Genomic DNA, 18,233 nt, shown 5'->3' with positions numbered 1-18,233 from the left:
TCTTTATTTCAGTCAGTGTATCCTTCATTTCTAGTTGGCTCTTTATCACAACATCGAGGGTTTCACCAGTCTTCTTGAAGATCTCACTACTTTTATCGGCGGTCTCACCAGTCTTTTCGAGGGCCTTATTAAATTTATCGGCGGCTTCTAGACTTCTTTAAAGACCTTAAAAGTGTGGTTTTGAACTCTATATCCAGTAGTTTGCTTTCCTCCAATTCTGTCGTTTGTGTCCTGTTTCTTTGTCTCGGCATTTTTTATGCTTTGCTGTGTCGATAGAGTGCCTTTCTGTGCTAAGTGTCCCAATTACCTGAGGTGCACCCCCTTGTGGGCTTTGTGCACAGTCTTGTTGTAATTAAGCCTTGATTGTTGTAGTTATCACTGTGAGGAATTGACTTCCAGGCCAATTGGCTGTGAGAATCAGCTGTGTCTGCAGTGGGAGAACTTCTGTGCTGGAGACACCCCTCTGGGGCTAGACTTGCTTCGGTGGGGCTCTGGTGCTCACTGAGTCTGCCCCCTGAGTGTGTCCCACTCTGACCTCTGGGCTTCCTGGCTCCTGGATCTCTAGGGAGGTGCTAATCTAGCCTTTGCCTGAGGCTATCCAGCAAAAGTCTCCCTGCAGGGCTTGGGCAGGGCGGGTCCCACGGGATCAACAGGGCGGGGCTAGCTGTTATGGCTGCTCTCAGTCTTGCCCTCAGAGGCTCTGCTTCTCAGTGTCCTGGTAATCGCTACAAGCCCCTCGGAGAGAAAGCTGCCCTAGGGTTCTGACCGATGCCAGACAGTCCCGCTTCTCCCGTATGAGTCTGGGTCCCTAGAGACTCGCCCGGAACTGGAGCTCAAAGCCTGAGACTCCCTCCCGATTAAAAACGACAAACACGCCCTCAGCCGCCAGCCCACTCCACATGCACTCCGCACCTTAGTATTTGACTTCAGTACTGCGCCTCCTCTGAGTCTCGGAATGCTTTTCTCTTTCCTCCTAGTTGTAGAACTTCCACTCAGCCAGCCTTCCTGTGGTTCTGGATGATGTCCGTTCCGTCTTTTAGTTGTATTTTTGAAGTGATTGTTCGAGGCAGCAAACTCCGGTGTTTATCTATGCCGCCATCTTGGTTTCTCTCCAATTCCTTTCTTTAAAAAAAATATATATATATGTATATATATATATAGTTTTATTGATTTCAGATCGGAAAGGAGAGGGAGAGAAGATGGAAACCTCAAAGTTAGAGAAACATCAATCTGCTGCCTCTTGCGGGCCTTGACCAGGAATCGAACCAGCAACAACCTCTTGGTGCATGGGACAACACTCAATCCGCTGAGTCATTATATGCCTTAACTGAGCCTGTCCATTGTCTTTTTTTTTTTTGAAGGTTTTTTTTTTTTTTTTTTTTGTAAAAAGAGATAGCATTCTGTCATAAGGTATATGTCTTAAATGACTCATTCATGGACGTTCACTTAGTCCAACTTCATGAATCCTATGTCCTTCGCATACTGACCGAAACACTGGCGGCACCGGTTGAGGCCGTATTTCCGGGTCAGACCGTGGAGGTTTGAGCAAACACAGCAAGAACGAGAACCCTGGCCGACTTTCCTCGGATGGCTTCAGTAGAGCTGCTGGTGACCCATCTGAGGCTCTTTGTAGCAACGAAGCGAACAGGCTGTCCATTGTCTTTTTGCACCAAAGATAACATACCTTTGGAATGTCGGGTTAAATTTTTTTTCCAGACCCCTCAGGACCCAATCTCCCATAGAGCAAGCGATTTCAGAGCTCGTCATTGTTATTGTCATCACATTAATTATTAACTGTCAACTGTCCTATCCCACCTTCGTAGAAGAAGTATGTGACTATTTCTTTTACTTTTTACCCAGTCCTAGAGAATTCCCTGCTTTGCTTTCTCCCCCTTCCCTAATCTCTCACCAGTGGATTTGATGTAACCCTCCTTTTCTTTGATTCTGATGTGTAAAATAAGGTGCAGAACTGCTGTTCTGTAAAGCAGTCTTAATCCGTTCTTATTCTGCTTCCTGGCAATTATTTTCAGTTTGACTCAAATAAACTCAGAAAAATTCTCTACAGGTTTGGACGTATCTTAGGATGACACCAGGAACAATAAAATAATGTTCTTTTATTCTAGGAAGAAGCAGGGGGAAGCTGCAGGGTTGGGTATCAGCATTTCCTGGGACATACCTGACTGAAGACAGATTTCTGAGCAGAAGTTTAGAGCAGACCCCGAACACACCAAGACAGAGCCTCCCAGTTACCAGCTCTTTTCAGAGAACAGAAGAACATGCTCCAGGCTCAGGTGATTGGGTTTGTTTTCTCTTTCCTCAGTAACGGATTTGCAGAAGTCTATGAAAACCAACTGCATGCCCAGCCAAGTGGCACCATTGGTCTGTACACCAAAAAGGTTTCAGATTCAATTCCCAGTCAGGGGCACATAAGGGAAGCAGCCAAAAGATGTTTCTCTCTCTGTGTCTCTCCCTTTCCCTTCCTCTCTCTCATAAATCAGTAAAAAATAATAATAATAATAATAAATAAATTCTTGGGTTTGGATTTAAAAAAATACACCTTCATTAATCTGGAAAAAAATATATACATATATAGTCTCAAATATATAACTTAGAATATATGAAAGGTGTTTCTAGGCTAACAAAAAAAATTTAACTTCTTTACATTATAGTAACACCTAATTGGATGAATTCATAGATGAATGAACAATTATAAAAATAGTATTTTACGAGGCATGTGGTTATCCCACTGTATATAAAATAAAACCCCATTCACTATATAGATGCAACGTATAAAGTGAAAATGATCACAAAAATAACATTTTTTTCCATAGCATCTTAAAAGACTTCATGCCATTGCCCTAGCAGGCTTGGCTCAGTGGATAAAGCGTCAGCCTGCGGACTGAAGGATCCCAGGTTCGATTCCGGCCAAGGGCACATGCCTGGGTTGCGGCTCGATCCCCCGTGAGGGGTGTTCAGGAGGCAGCTGATCAATGATTGTCTCTCATCATTGATGTTTCTATCTCTCCTCTCTTCCTCTCTGAAATCAAGAAATATATATATATATATATATATTTTTTTTAATATATTTTATTGATCTTTTTTACAGAGAGGAAGGGAGAGGGTTAGAGAGTTAGAAACATTGATGAGAGAGAAACATCAATCAGCTGCCTCTTGCACACCCCCTACTGGGGATGTGCCCGCAACCAAGGTACATGCCCTTGACCGGAATCGAACCTGGGACCTTTCAGTCCGCAGACCGACGCTCTATCCACTGAGCCAAACCGGTTAGGGCTATATATATATTTTTAAAAGGAATGTATCTGTTGAAGGGAAAATGGGGTACATCTGTAATACTGTCAACACTAAATATAAATATATTTTATTTAAAAAAAGACTTCACGCCATTAAACAGCATGTTGTTGTTACAGGAATCCCTGACATTTCACGATGTGGCCGTGGAGTTCACCTCAGAGGAGTGGCAACTCCTGGACCCTGACCAGAAGGACCTGTACAGGGACGTGATGATGGAGACCTACAGCCACCTGGTGTCCGTGGGTGAGGACAGCTCCCCTGTGTCACTCAGACGCTGCCCTGTTAGTGGCTTTTTCCTTTCTCAGCTGCTTAACTTTCAGAATAACTCCAGTTCTCTGACATGATGCAATCTCAGATCCTTCTCTTGCCCCACGCAAGATATTATAATGTCCCCTCTCCTAATAGAAAAATTATTGTGTTAGCTGTAAAAACTGTTCATTCTCCCTTCTTGACAAATCCCACCCAATTCAGTATGTCTAAGTCTTTTGTCGTTTTTTTCTTGCGCAGGATATCAAGCCCCCAAACCAGACGTGCTGTCCAAATTAGAACGAGGGGAGGAACTGTGGATAGTACAGGATGAACTCCACTGTCCAGTCTTTCCAGGTGAGGGGGTGAGAGCCAGCAAGGTGGGTGGCCGGGAAGTCACATTCTAGTCAGAAATGGCATCAGAGCAGTGACAGTGAATGAGGAAACTCAAACCATTCTTGCACATATGAGAACCCTTTTTTTCTTTGTAAAAATTTGGAATATAACATACCCCATTTGTCTCTTCTGAGCTCTGACCCATTTATTTTTTCTACTCTTGTTTTTGTTTGTGTGGTTTTCTTTGCCCTATGATTCCCAGATCTTTTTTTTTTTAAATATATTTTATTGATTTTTTACAGAGAGGAAGGGAGAGGGATAGAGAGTCCAAAACATCAATGAGAGAGAAACATTGATCAGCTGCCTCCTGCACACCTCCCACTGGGGTTGTGCCCACAACGAAGGTACATGCCCTTGACCAAAATCGAACCTGGGACCCTTCAGTCTGGTCAGGGCGATTCTCAGATCTTTTTTATTTCTTTATCCACAGCCACACTATCTCTGCCTATGTTAGCACCTCTCTTGCTATGAAATTCCACTTTCCAGGCCTCTCTGGAAAGACAGAACTTTGAATTCATCACCTTTTTCTTAATATATATTTTATTGACTTCAGAAAGGAAGGAAGAGACAGAAACATCAGTGTTGAGAGAGAATCATTGATCAGCTGCCTCCTCACACCCCACATTGGGGATTGAGCCTGCAACCCGGGCATGTGCCCTGACTGGGAATTGAACTGTGACCTCCTGGTTCATAGGTCAGCACTCATCCACTGAGCCAGGCAATTCATCATTTTTTTCTTACGACGGGGCCTACCTGCGCTGTTGGAAAATAGTGATTTTCCTTCATAACATCCAACCCCATCTTGGATGGTGGGGCCCCGTGATAACCTCATGTTCACAGTGCATTATGTGTTCTTTGCCTTGGTCCCATCAAGGTCCTTCATACTCAGTTCTCATCAATATTAAACATCTCCTCTATTCCCAGGAGTTGACCTCTTTCTGTTCTGTGAAATGGACTCCCAAATTGACTACTCCCTCAGTATTGTCTAATGGAGAATCTGCCAGAGACCTGGAAATGGAACTAATAGATACGGGTGTCTTTAACTGGTTTCCTCTCTAAACATCTTGAGATGAGGTTGAAAATCAAAACAATTTTGTATCTGGAATTGAACCAGGAAGATTGATCTGTTTGGGTCAAGTTCAATTTGGAAGATATTTTTATTGGCCTGTTTTACCTTAAGAAATGTGTACATTTAGTGTTTGGTAAAATTTACTAGTCCATATAACTGTTTTCCAGTTTGAGTCTGAACTGAGATTCAGATGTTCCTAGCGGGTAGCATAGAGATCATCAGAAATTCATTTGAAGGGTCAGTTTTCAGGAGAAGTTTGGCCCAAAGCTACACATAGGGCAGGATTAAAAGGGGAAAAAAAGGCAAGGGTAATCAATGAAGCTAATTAATGAAGTCCTGGACCAAATGAGAGATTGGGAAAAATTGGTGTGAATGGATCTTTCTAGATGTAGAGGAGGTAATTCTTTGGGTGGGGAGGAAAGGTGAAAGTTCAGAAAAGAAAGGCAAACAATAAATCCACTGTTTAGTGGTCGAATAAAGGTACTCATGCTGTTCACACTTCCCTAAAGCCAAAATCTTGAGTGCAGTGGGGTTGGGGTAGGGATGGAGGGGCGTGGAGGTAGAAAAAAATTGTCTAATGTCCACTTTCTTTCTATGTATTTTACTCATCATCATGGCAGCTGGCCTATGACTTCTCTTTTGTGTGTGTGAGAGCAGCAATCATCTTTCCTCCATTCTCTTTTAAATTTAGGTTGTTTTCCTGCACTATACATTTTCAATTCTGTCCATCCTGGCATCACCTGGGATGTTCTTTACATGTTTAGCTCTCTTCTTAAAGGTCTCTACCATTTCATTCGATTAAGTAGAGAAGATCTTGTTAGCATGCTACGTGCGTTTCAGCCCGACCTACATCATAACTGCTTCATGTGACTTATTTCCCAGTTTTCCTAATTCAGATTTTTCTTCATTCTTAGAAAATGAATGGCTGCATTCATTTTTTAAAGCTTTTGTTTTCACATTATATGTTTTAAAAATATTTTTTTTACTGATTTCAGAGAGGAAGGGAGAGGGGGAGAGATCTAGAAACATCAATGATGAGAGAGAATCATTGATCGGCTGCCTCCTGCACATCTCACACTGGGGAATGAGCTCAAACCTAGGCATAATCAGAGAAAGATAAATATCACATGATTTCACTCATTTGTGGAATATAACGAACAACATAAACTGATGAACAAAAATAGATCCAGAGACATAGAAGCATCAAACAGACCATCCAACCTAAGAGGGAAGGCAGTGGAGAGGGTGGAAGAGATCAACCAAAGGACTTGTATGCATGCATATGAGCATAATAACCAGTGGACACAGACAGTAGGAGGGGGTGAGGGTGTGTGCTGGGGGGGTTGGAACGGCTAGGGAGAAGTCGATGGGGGGAAAAGGAGACTTATGTAATACTTTAAACAATAAAGAATTTAAATTTAAATAAATAAAAATTTAAAAACTTGGGCATGTGCCCCAACTGGGAATTGAACCATGACTTCCTAGTTCATAGGTTGATGCTTAACCACTGAGTCACACTGGCAGGGCCACATCATATTTTTATGGTTTTACTTAGATTAAATTCACATACCATACAATTTACCTATTTAAAACGTGTAATTAAATTAAATATGATTCACTGGGTTATAGTATATTGAGAGAAGCATATCAATTGGTTGCCACTTGCACAAGCCCCACCAGACTGTGGCCGGGAGGAGCCTGCAACTGAGGTATGTGACCTTGACCAGAATCAAACCTGGGACCCTTGGGTCCACAAGCTGAAGCTCTATCCATTTAGCTAAACCGACTAGGGCTCTAATTTGGCCTTTAATTTCTTAAGTCTCATTAAAAAAAAAAAAAGTTTTACAGTTCCTTTTCTTAAGTTTGTTCCTAAGTATGAGATTCTCTTTTATTATTTACTAAATGGTATTGTTTGCATTTTCAGACTATTCTTTGCTAGGATATAAAAATAAAATTATTGCCGAAACCGGTTTGGCTCAGTGGACAGAGCGTCGGCCTGCGGACTGAAAGGTCCCAGGTTCGATTCCGGTCAAGGGCATGTACCTGGGTTGCTGGCACATCCCCAGTGGGAGATGTGCAGGAGGTGGCTGATCGATGTCTCTCTCATCGATGTTTCTAACTCTCTATCTCTCTCCCTTCCTCTCTGTAAAAAATCAATAAAATATATTTAAAAAAAAATGTTTTATTGATTTTTTACTGAGAGGAAGGGAGAGAGATAGAGAGTTAGAAACGTCGATGAGAGAGAAACATCGATCAGCCGCCTCCTGAACATCTCCCACTGGGGATGTGCCAGCAACCCAGGTACATGCCCTTGACCGGAATCGAACCTGGGACCCTTCAGTCCGCAGGCCGACGCTCTATCCACTGAGCGAAACCGGTTTTGGCGAGAGCCTAATATTTTTGACGTTATCAGCAGTACAAAAGGTAGATGCCCTGTCCAGTGTGCTCAATGGTTATAGCATTCAGGATTGGATTGCTGGTCAAAGGCATACTTACCTGGGTTGCAGGTTTGATCCCCACCCTTGGTAGGCGGGCATGTGGAAGGCAACCAATCAATTTGTGTCTGTCACATTGCTGTTTCTCTCTCCTTTCTCTCTCTCTCTCTCTTTCTCCCCTTCTCTCCTCACTTCCAATCTCTCTAAAAATCAATGGAAAGCCCTGGCAAGTGTTCTACAGTGGTTAGAGTATCAGCCCTCAAACCAAAGGATCAGGGGTTTGATTCCCGGTCAAGGGCACATTGTACCTCAGTTGCAGATTCACTCCCCGTACCAGGTCGGATGTATGGGAGAGGCAACGAGTTGATGTGTCTCTCTCACATCGATCTTTCTCTTTCTCTTTCCTCCTCCCTCCCTCCCTCTTCTACTCTCTCTGAAAAGCAATGGGAAAAATGTTTTGCCCTAGCCAGTTTTGTTCAGTGGATAAAGTGTCGGCCTGTGGACTGAAGGTTCCCAGGTTTGATTCTGGTTAGGAGCACATGCCCAAGTTGCCAGTTTGATCCCCGGTAGAGGGTGTGCAGGAGACAGCCCATCAATGATTCTCTCTCATCATTGGTGTTCCTATCTCTCTCTCCCACTCCTTCCTCTCTGAAATCAATAAAAATCTCTTTTTTTAAAAAATGTCTTCAGGTGAGGATTAACAAAAACAAAAAAAATCAATGGGAGCCCAGCTAGTGTGACTCAGTGATTGAGTGTCATCCTATGAACCAGGTAAAAACAGGAAGTCACGATTAGATTTCTGGTCAGGGCACATGTCCAGGTTGCAGGATTAATTCCTGTTAGAGCAGTGGTTCTCAATCTTCTGGCCCTTTAAATACAGTTCCTCATGTGGTGACCCAACCATACAATTGTTTTCGTTGCTACTTCATCACTGTAATGTTGCTACTGTTATGAATCGTCATGTAAATATCTGATATGCAGGGTGGTCTTAGGCAACCCCTGTGAAAAGGGTCGTTCGACCACCAAAGGGGTCGCGACCCACAGGTTGAGAACTGCTGTGTTAGAGGCATGCAGAAGGCAGCTGATCAAAGTTTTCCTTTCATATCGATGTTTCTTTCTCTCCATCATCTTCCTCTATCTTAAAAAAAAATTTTTTTTTTTCAGTAAAAAAATAAATAAATAAAGCCCTGGCCAATGTGGCTCTGTTGGAGAGTTGACCTGTACATAAAATTGTTGGAGGTTCACTCCTGTTGGGGGTCAGGGAATATTCCTAGGTTGTGGGTTCAATCTTTGGGTTGGGGCTTGTATGGGAGACAACCAATTGATGTTTTTCACATTTCACATTTATGGTTTCCACCCCAACCCCTCTCGAAAATCAACTTTTAAAAAAACCACTAAAGATTCCTATACAGCCGAAACCGGTTTGGCTCAGTGGATAGAGCGTCAGCCTGCGGACTGAAAGGTCCCAGGTTCGATTCCGGTCAAGGGCATGTACCTGGGTTGCGGGCACATCCCCAGTAGGAGATGTGCAGGAGGCAGCTGATCGATGTTTCTCTCTCATCGATGTTTCTAACTCTCTATCTCTCTCCCTTCCTCTCTGTAAAAAATCAATAAAATATATATTAAAAAAAAAAAAAAACCACTAAAGATTCCTATACAGCCGAAACCGGTTTGGCTCAGTGGATAGAGCGTCCGCCTGCGGACTGAAAGGTCCCAGGTTCGATTCCGGTCAAGGGCATGTACCTTGGTTGCGGGCACATCCCCAGTAGGAGATGTGCAGGAGGCAGCTGATCGATGTTTCTCTCTCATCGATGTTTCTAACTCTCTATCTCTCTCCCTTCCTCTCTGTAAAAAATCAATAAAATATAAAAAAAATATATTAAAAAAAAAAGATTCCTATACAATAGATTAGTTCGAATTTTTCATAATTTTATAGGCACTATCAGGTGTGTTGTGTGACAAATAGTGGTTTTCTTCATGCAATACAGTTATTTTGAGATTCAACACTTAAGTTAATTTTTGATTGGTGAGTAGTATTGTGTTCTATGAATAATGACTTTTTCTATTGATCTGTCTGTGATGTTGGTTATTTCCAGGTTTGGGGTATTATAAGTAAATCTGCTGGGAATATTTGTGTTCAGTTATCTCTATATATGTATATGTTTTACTTTATCAAACTGTTGTTGTGTAGGTGAATGTTTCACACGTTAAGATATACAGAAATGTGACCCAAAATGGTCATTGCTTTTCCCTTCCACAAACCCACAGCATAAAATAAATCCAGTTTTTACGCAACTCAAAAAAAAAAAAAAAAGCCCTGGCTGGTATGATTTAGTGGTTAGTGCATTGGCCCAAAGTGTCACCAATTCGATTTCTGTTCAAGGGATTGCAGGTTCAATTCTGGCCCTGGTCAGGATGCGTGTGGGAGGCAACAAATTTATGTGTGTCTCTCACATTGATGTTTCTCTCTCTCTCTGTTCCTCCCTCCTTGTGTCCCTCCCTTCTACTCTGTCTAAAAAGCAATGGAAAAAATATCGTTGAGTGAGGATTATCAGGAAAAAAAAAAAAAAAAACCACTAAAAAAGAAAACCAGTCTCAATCTCTTTCTTTAAAGAATTTGTGTATGTTGATGGGATCCATACCTGTATTTTTCAGAATAGACCTTTCATAAGATTTATGCATTCAACCAATTTCTTCTTCATCTTGGTACTTGGATATGTAATAATCTCTTAAACTTTGTTTCACAATGCACTCTAAATCCCCTTATTCTGAACTTCAATAATATCCCTTGTTGCATTCCACCTACCCAGTGCCTCACACCACATAATTCCTGGAGTAATCTTTGAGTCCTCACTTTCAGTAACTTTGTCCCGCTTATCTCAGCAATCCCATCATTGAACTTTGTCTTTTCTTCAAATACAGGGCAAAAGTAGGTTTTTATTGGTGAGTACATAAAACACAGGGTTTCTACTTATATTATTATCTATTAATTATTCCATGATTTTCCGTATAAACAACTATAAAACCTACTTTTGCCCGAGTCTGTATATCCTGGTTTCCTCAACCTCTTACATTTCCATTGCTCCTTGAACCATGTTTCACAGACTGTGATTGCCTTTATTACTTTTTTTTTTTTTTTAGGTGTCTATCCTTCAAATTATTAAACCTGGAGGCCCAACAAATTTGACTCTATTCTGAAACAATCTACACAGATATAGTGTCAGACCTTACAAGTTAAGATTTCAGTCCCATAAGACTATACCCTTTCAGATTTCAATCATAAGTTTATATGGTCACCTGTGTTTCTGACCAACTGGCTATAAATTGGAAGTGCTCATGAGCTTTTTTTTTTGATTCCATTAATTTGTTAGAGCAGCCCTCAGGGGAGAAGTACTTATATTATAAAGCATACAGATGAATAGGTACATAGTGCATGGTCTGAAGGATTCCTGAATATAGGAGCTTCTGTTCCCATGGAACTGGAGTGAACCACCCATCGAGCACATGTATGTGTTCACTAACCCAGAAGATGATGAAATCTGGTTAAGAGTTTTTATAGAGTTTCAATTCCTAGTCTCTCTCTCCTTTCCCAGAGGTCATTGAGAAAGTCCAGCCTTCTCATCAATTGGTCTTTCTGGTAACTATCTCCATCCTGAGTGTATGTAGAAACCTTGTGCTAAGTTATTTTATGAGCATAAACTCAGCTGTTATTATAAGGGTCTTCTTTTGTTTTTGTTAATCCTCACCCAAGGATACTTGTTCCATTAATTTTTTGAGAGAGAGTAAGGGAAGGGTAGAGACAGAGAGAAATATCAATTTGAGAGAGACACATTCATTGGCTATCTCCTACATGTGCCCTGACCAGGGCTAGGGATTGAGCCTGCAACCAAAGTACCCATGCCCTTGATCAGAATCAAACCTGCAACCCTTAAGTTGGCAGGTTGATGCTCTCACCACTAAGCAAAACCAGCTCGGGCTGGAAGGCTTTTTAAAAAATATATAATAAAAGATACTCATATCACTTAGGAAATTACAAGGGTTTTATAAGCAGTGTCAAGAACTGTGGACAAAGACCTCCGTGGTTCTTGTCCCAGCATCAAGAAGGGTTCAGGAATCTGGAGAAGGCTGTGTGTAGATTTAATAGGAATCCAGAGACTAATAAAGAGTCTGGAGACGAGATATAATTTTGAAAGGCATTAGGGGTCAGAGGAGCTTAGCTAAAGGAGCTAAGATCCAAGATCTTAGGTCTAAGGTCTTAGGTTCTTTCTTAGGTTCTCTCCGTCCCCAGGACCCCATGCTTTTCATTAACACAATTTGTCCTGAGGTGAGGCAGAGATATACACTTCAAAGGGTCAGGGATTTGTACAGAGTCCATTGATAGAATGGAAGAATTAGCCTACGGCTGTTCAGGTACTTGGCCAGTAGGAGGCAATAACATAGATTAAGATGCCTTTTAACTGTCTGGCAGCCACAATCAGTTTCCTATTCAGGTTTGGGGAAATGCCTTCAGCCATTCCCAACAGGTGACTACATGTGTGACTCCACCCTGTTGAGTCCCCAGGTCTCATCAATCTTTTGATGAAACTCTCGAAATTATGACATGCTGGAATTGGTCTCCGGCAAGAGCAAATATATTTCTTATTCTACAACACATAGAATTGTCACTAAATAGTTACTCACATGAAAACATTTTATAAAAAGTTTTATTTCAAACTAAGATTATGAGAGATTACGGAATTTACTGTTCTCCTTTTTCCCTAGAGCTCAAGCAAGTTGACGATCCTCTGCATTATCACTTGCAAAATCGAAACCTTCAGAATAGTGTGGAACAATGCTGTGAACATAATATATCTACAAATGTTAATCAAAGTGAAGGTCATTTCCTACTAAAGCAAAATCATGATATGTTTGAGATTTGTGAGAAACCTTTAAAATCAAATTTATGTTTTGAAAACCAAAACAGAAGCGGTAACTTAACTAATTCTGTTGAGTTGAATGGAGAAGGGACAGGCATTCTGCATGGCAACCATGAACAATTTTACACTGAAATTAAATTTCCTGTCAATATGAAAAACATCAATAACAATTCCCAGGTTATAAAGCAACAGAGAACTCAGGACATAGAGAAAGCCCACGTATGTATTGAATGCGGGAAAGCCTTCGTCAAGATATCTCAGCTCATTCATCATCAGAGAGATCATATTAGAGAGAAATCTTATGGATGCAGTCTGTGTGGAAAAGCCTTCTCCAGAAAATCCAGCCTCACTGAACATCACAGAATTCATACAAGACTGAAACAGTATGAATGCACTGAATGTGACAAAACATTCCTCAAGAAATCACAGCTCAGTATACATCAGAAAACTCAGATGAGAGAGAAGCCTTATATTTGTGGTGAATGTGGGAAAGTGTTCAGAAAGAGGCACCTCATTTATCATCAGCAAACTCATACAGGAGAGAGACCTCATGAATGTAGTTTGTGTGGCAAGACCTTCTCTACAAAGTCTAATCTGAAGAAACATGAAAAAACTCATGTAAGAGAAAGACCTTATATATGCAGTGAATGTGGAAAAGGCTTCATCCAGAAGTGTCGTTTTATTGCACATTATCGAACTCACACAGGAGAGAAACCGTATTTATGTAACGTATGTGGGAAAGGCTTTGCTGTTATGTACACTCTTACCATACATCAGCAAACTCATACAGGAGAGAAACCCCATGGATGCAGTCTATGTGGGAAGACCTTCTCTACAAAGTCTAATCTCAGTAAACATGAGAAAATTCATACAGGAGAGAAACCTTATACATGCAGTGAATGTGGAAAAGGCTTCATCCAGAAGTGTCACCTTGTTGAACATCATCGAACTCATACAGGAGAGAAACCATATATATGTAATGAGTGTGGCAAAGACTTTGCCTTGATGAACAGTCTTACCAGACACCAGCAAACTCATACAGGAGAGAAACCTTACATATGTAATGAGTGTAAGAAAGGCTTCAGCAGAAAGAGCCTTCTCTTTGAACATCAGCGAACACATACAGGGGAGAAGCCATATGTATGTAATGTATGTGGAAAAGGCTTCACCATGAAGGGTAATCTCAATGTACATCAGCGAATTCATACTTTAGAGAAACCGTATATGTGCAATGAATGTGGGAAAAGCTTCACTGTGAATAGTTCTCTGATTTTACATCAACGAACTCACACAGGAGAAAAACCCTATGTATGTAGTGAATGTGGGAAAGGCTTTCCTGTGAATAGTTCTCTGATTTTACATCAGCGAGTTCACACAGGGGAAAAACCCTATGTGTGCAACGAATGTGGGAAAGGATTCACTGTGAAGCGTTCTCTGATTTTACATCAGCGAACTCACACAGGAGAGAAAACCTATGTATGTAGTGAATGTGGAAAAGGTTTTCCAGTGAAGATGCAGCTGGTTTTACATCAGCGGTCTCATAGAAGAGAGAAACCATATATGTGTAATGATGTGGGAAAGGCTTCACCATGATGAACCATCTCACCACACATCAGCGAACTCATACAGGAGAGAAACCCTACATATGTAATGAGTGAGGGAAAGACTTCACCAGGAAGGGTTTTCTCATCAAACATCAGCAAACACATACAGGGGAGAAGCCCCATGTGTGTAGTGTATGTGGAAAAGGCTTCACCGTTAAGAGTAGTCTCACTGTACATCGGCGAATTCATACTTTAGAGAAACCATATACATGCAATCAATGTGGGAAAGGCTTTACTGTGAAGAGTTCTTGGATTTTACACCAGCAAACTCACACAGGAGAGAGACCCCAGGTATGCAGCGAATGTGGAAAAGGCTTCTCAAGAAAGATGCAGCTGATTTTACATCAACGGTTTCATACAGGAGAGAGACCTTAATGTGTGTAGTGAATGTGGGAAAGGTCTTACAGTGAAGAGTCATCTCATCAGACATCAGCAAAAAATATATAGGAGGGGAGCCCGATGTGTGTAATGGATATGGAAAAGACTTCACTGTGCAGAGCGATCTCACTTTACATCCGTGAACTCATACTTAAGAGAAACCTTATGCTGTAAAACCAACATAATGGACTAATCAGAAGATGAGTGGATAAAAAAGCTGGGGAACGTTTATATGAAGGAATACTATGCAGCATAAAAAAAGTATGCAGCATAAAAAAAGAAGAATCTCTTACCCTTTAAGACAGCATGGAGGGACCTGGAGAGTATCATGGTAAGTGAAGTCAGTCAGTCATAGAAGGATAAATATTACATGATCTCACTCATATTTGGAATCTAAGTAACAAGTAAACTGATGAACAGAGTGGATCCAGAGACATGGAAGCATTAAACAAAGTGTGGAAACTTGTCAGGAAGGTGGTGGGAGGGTGGGTGGGTGGGTGAGAGGTAATCAACCAAAGGACTTGTATGCATATGTGCATAACCCATGGACACAGACAATAGGGTGGTGAAGGCAGGAGGTGGGGGGCTGTAGGGGGTCAATGGTGGAAAAAGGGGGACCTATGTAACGCAACAATATTTAAAATTATATGAAAAGTTTAATTTCACAAAAGTTTTCTGTATGCATTATTGCTATATACGCACTGTAGTTTTGAGACTCTAATAAGTATGCAGTCTAAATAGAAATATTTTTTTCTGAATGTACACTTTATTTAACTAAATAAGTAATGTTCTTAAAAAAAAAACAAAATTTAAATTTTATACTAGTAAAAGCAAACATATTTTACTATTTAATTGTCTTTGGATGATGATATATCCAGACATTCCCATTGTGGTGAAGCAAACATATTTTACTATTTAATTGTCTTTGGATGATGATATATCCAGACATTCCCATTGTGGTGAAGCAAACATATTTTACTATTTAATTGTCTTTGGATGATGATATATCCAGACATTCCCATTGTGGTGAAGCAAACATATTTTACTATTTAATTGTCTTTGGATGATGATATATCCAGACATTCCCATTGTGGTGAAGCAAACATATTTTACTATTTAATTGTATTTGGATGATGATATATCCAGACATTCCCATTGTGGTGAAGCAAACATATTTTACTATTTAATTGTCTTTGGATGATGATATATCCAGACATTCCCATTGTGGTGAAGCAAACATATTTTACTATTTAATTGTCTTTGGATGATGATATATCCAGACATTCCCATTGTGGTGAAGCAAACATATTTTACTATTTAATTGTCTTTGGGTGATGATATATCCAGACATTCCCATTGTGGTGAAGCAAACATATTTTACTATTTAATTGTCTTTGGATGATGATATATCCAGACATTCCCATTGTGGTGAAGCAAACATATTTTACTATTTAATTGTCTTTGGATGATGATATATCCAGACATTCCCATTGTGGTGAAGCAAACATATTTTACTATTTAATTGTCTTTGGGTGATGATATATCCAGACATTCCCATTGTGGTGAAGCAAACATATTTTACTATTTAATTGTCTTTGGGTGATGATATATCCAGACATTCCCATTGTGGTGAAGCAAACATATTTTACTATTTAATTGTCTTTGGATGATGATATATCCAGACATTCCCATTGTGGTGAAGCAAACATATTTTACTATTTAATTGTCTTTGGATAATGATATATCCAGACATTCCCATTGTGGTGAAGCAAACATATTTTACTATTTAATTGTCTTTGGGTGATGATATATCCAGACATTCCCATTGTGGTGAAGCAAACATATTTTACTATTTAATTGTCTTTGGATGATGATATATCCAGACATTCCCATTGTGGTGAAGCAAACATATTTTACTATTTAATTGTCTTTGGATAATGATATATCCAGACATTCCCATTGTGGTGAAGCAAACATATTTTACTATTTAATTGTCTTTGGGTGATGATATATCCAGACATTCCCATTGTGGTGAAGCAAACATATTTTACTATTTAATTGTCTTTGGATGATGATATATCCAGACATTCCCATTGTGGTGAAGCAAACATATTTTACTATTTAATTGTCTTTGGATGATGATATATCCAGACATTCCCATTGTGGTGAAGCAAACATATTTTACTATTTAATTGTCTTTGGATGATGATATATCCAGACATTCCCATTGTGGTGAAGCAAACATATTTTACTATTTAATTGTCTTTGGATGATGATATATCCAGACATTCCCATTGTGGTGAAGCAAACATATTTTACTATTTAATTGTCTTTGGATGATGATATATCCAGACATTCCCATTGTGGTGAAGCAAACATATTTTACTATTTAATTGTCTTTGGGTGATGATATATCCAGACATTCCCATTGTGGTGAAGCAAACATATTTTACTATTTAATTGTCTTTGGGTGATGATATATCCAGACATTCCCATTGTGGTGAAGCAAACATATTTTACTATTTAATTGTCTTTGGATGATGATATATCCAGACATTCCCATTGTGGTGAAGCAAACATATTTTACTATTTAATTGTCTTTGGGTGATGATATATCCAGACATTCCCATTGTGGTGTGACATTTATGTTCAATGTCAAAGCGCTTGCTTTAGGTAATCATGCGTTGAAAAAACTATCAAGTTTTATTTCAACTTTTTTAGTCTCCTGGTTTTTCAAAGTAATTAACTCCCCTAAAGTTACAAAAGTGTGTGTTATAGCCCTGCTGGTGGGCTTAGTGGTTAGAGCGTTGGCCCTCGAAGCAAGGGGTCATGAGTTGGATTCTCAGGGTTACAGGTTACTCCTCTTTCTTCCCTTACATTCTCTCTAAAAAAAAAAAAAAAATAGCCCTAACCGGTTTGGCTCAGTGGATAGAGCGTCGGCCTGCGGACTGGAGGGTCCCGGGTTCGGTTCCGGTCAGGGGCGTGTGCCTTGGTTGCGGGCACGTCCCCAGTGGGGGGTGTGCAGGAGGCAGCTGATTGATGTTTCTCTCTCATCGATGTTTCTAGCTCTCTACCCCACTCCCTTCCTCTCTGTAAAAAACCAATAAAATATATTTAAAAAAAAAATAAAAAAAATAAAAATAAAAAAAAAATAAAAATGGGAAAAATATCCTCGGGTGAGGATTAACGAGATAAAAGGGTGTAATAAAACTGAATTTTGTTATCAGATGAATTGTCAATAAACGTTATTAGATTGTTGAGATGTTATCTAGTCACTGACAACTTTATTTTTGGGCGTGTTGTTTCTTTTTCCTCATTTTCCATCCTCATCTTCTAAGATATGACCTCATCTGCTATTTCACTTTCATCATGCTGTGATGCCCAGGGTCATTCCAACCACTGTAAAACGGTTGGCTTCCTCTTCACCGATATTCTGTATTGTCCTACAGCCGTCAGTAACCTCTAGCCATTTTATTTTTTATTATTTTTAAAATATATTTTATTGACTTTTTCACAGAGAGGAAGGGAGAAAGATAGTTAGAAACATCGATAAGAGAGAAACATTGATCAGCTGTCTCCCATACACCCCCAACTGGGGATGTGCCTGCAACCAAGGTACATGCCCTTGACCGGAATCCAACTGGGGACCCTCCAGTCCACAGGCTGAAGCTCTATCCACTGAGCCAAACCGGTTAGGGCTATTATTATTTTTAAGTATATTTTTATTGATTTCAGAGAGGAAGGAAGAGAGAGCTAGAAACATCGATTGATCGGCTGCCTCCTACACACCCCCTACTAGGGATCGAGCCAACAACCAGGGCATGTGCCCTTGACTGGAATCAAGCGCAGGACCATTCCGTCCACAGGCCAATGCTCT

The 18,233-nt window shown here is 40.3% G+C and overlaps 1 protein-coding gene and 1 pseudogene across 1 annotated transcript; one reads left to right on the top strand and one right to left on the bottom strand.

Annotated features, from left to right (window-relative positions):
* The first annotated feature begins 1,422 nt into the window (after positions 1-1,422).
* LOC132216093 (zinc finger protein 615-like) lies at positions 1,423-14,899 on the top strand. Its single transcript, XM_059665177.1, has 4 exons — positions 1,423-2,291; positions 3,429-3,555; positions 3,820-3,915; positions 12,220-14,899. The coding sequence occupies exons 1-4, from the start codon at positions 2,277-2,279 to the stop codon at positions 13,965-13,967; spliced, it is 1,986 nt and encodes a 661-aa protein (XP_059521160.1). The 5' UTR covers positions 1,423-2,276; the 3' UTR covers positions 13,968-14,899.
* LOC132216155 (small ribosomal subunit protein uS14-like) lies at positions 1,447-1,617 on the bottom strand (annotated as a pseudogene).
* Positions 14,900-18,233: the final 3,334 nt, after the last annotated feature.

This window comes from Myotis daubentonii, chromosome 15 (assembly GCF_963259705.1).
Source record: "Myotis daubentonii chromosome 15, mMyoDau2.1, whole genome shotgun sequence".
NCBI classification, from domain to species: Eukaryota; Metazoa; Chordata; class Mammalia; order Chiroptera; family Vespertilionidae; genus Myotis; species Myotis daubentonii.
Note: the sequence above shows the minus strand (reverse complement) of the source record. Positions and strands in the feature narration are given on the sequence as shown.

Excerpts from the sequence above, each read along its gene's own strand:
- LOC132216093 (XM_059665177.1), top strand. Across the intron at positions 3,556-3,819 it reads CAGCCACCTGGTGTCCGTGG|GATATCAAGCCCCCAAACCA; the intron begins GTGAGGACAGCT and ends TTTCTTGCGCAG. Across the intron at positions 3,916-12,219 it reads CCACTGTCCAGTCTTTCCAG|AGCTCAAGCAAGTTGACGAT; the intron begins GTGAGGGGGTGA and ends CTTTTTCCCTAG.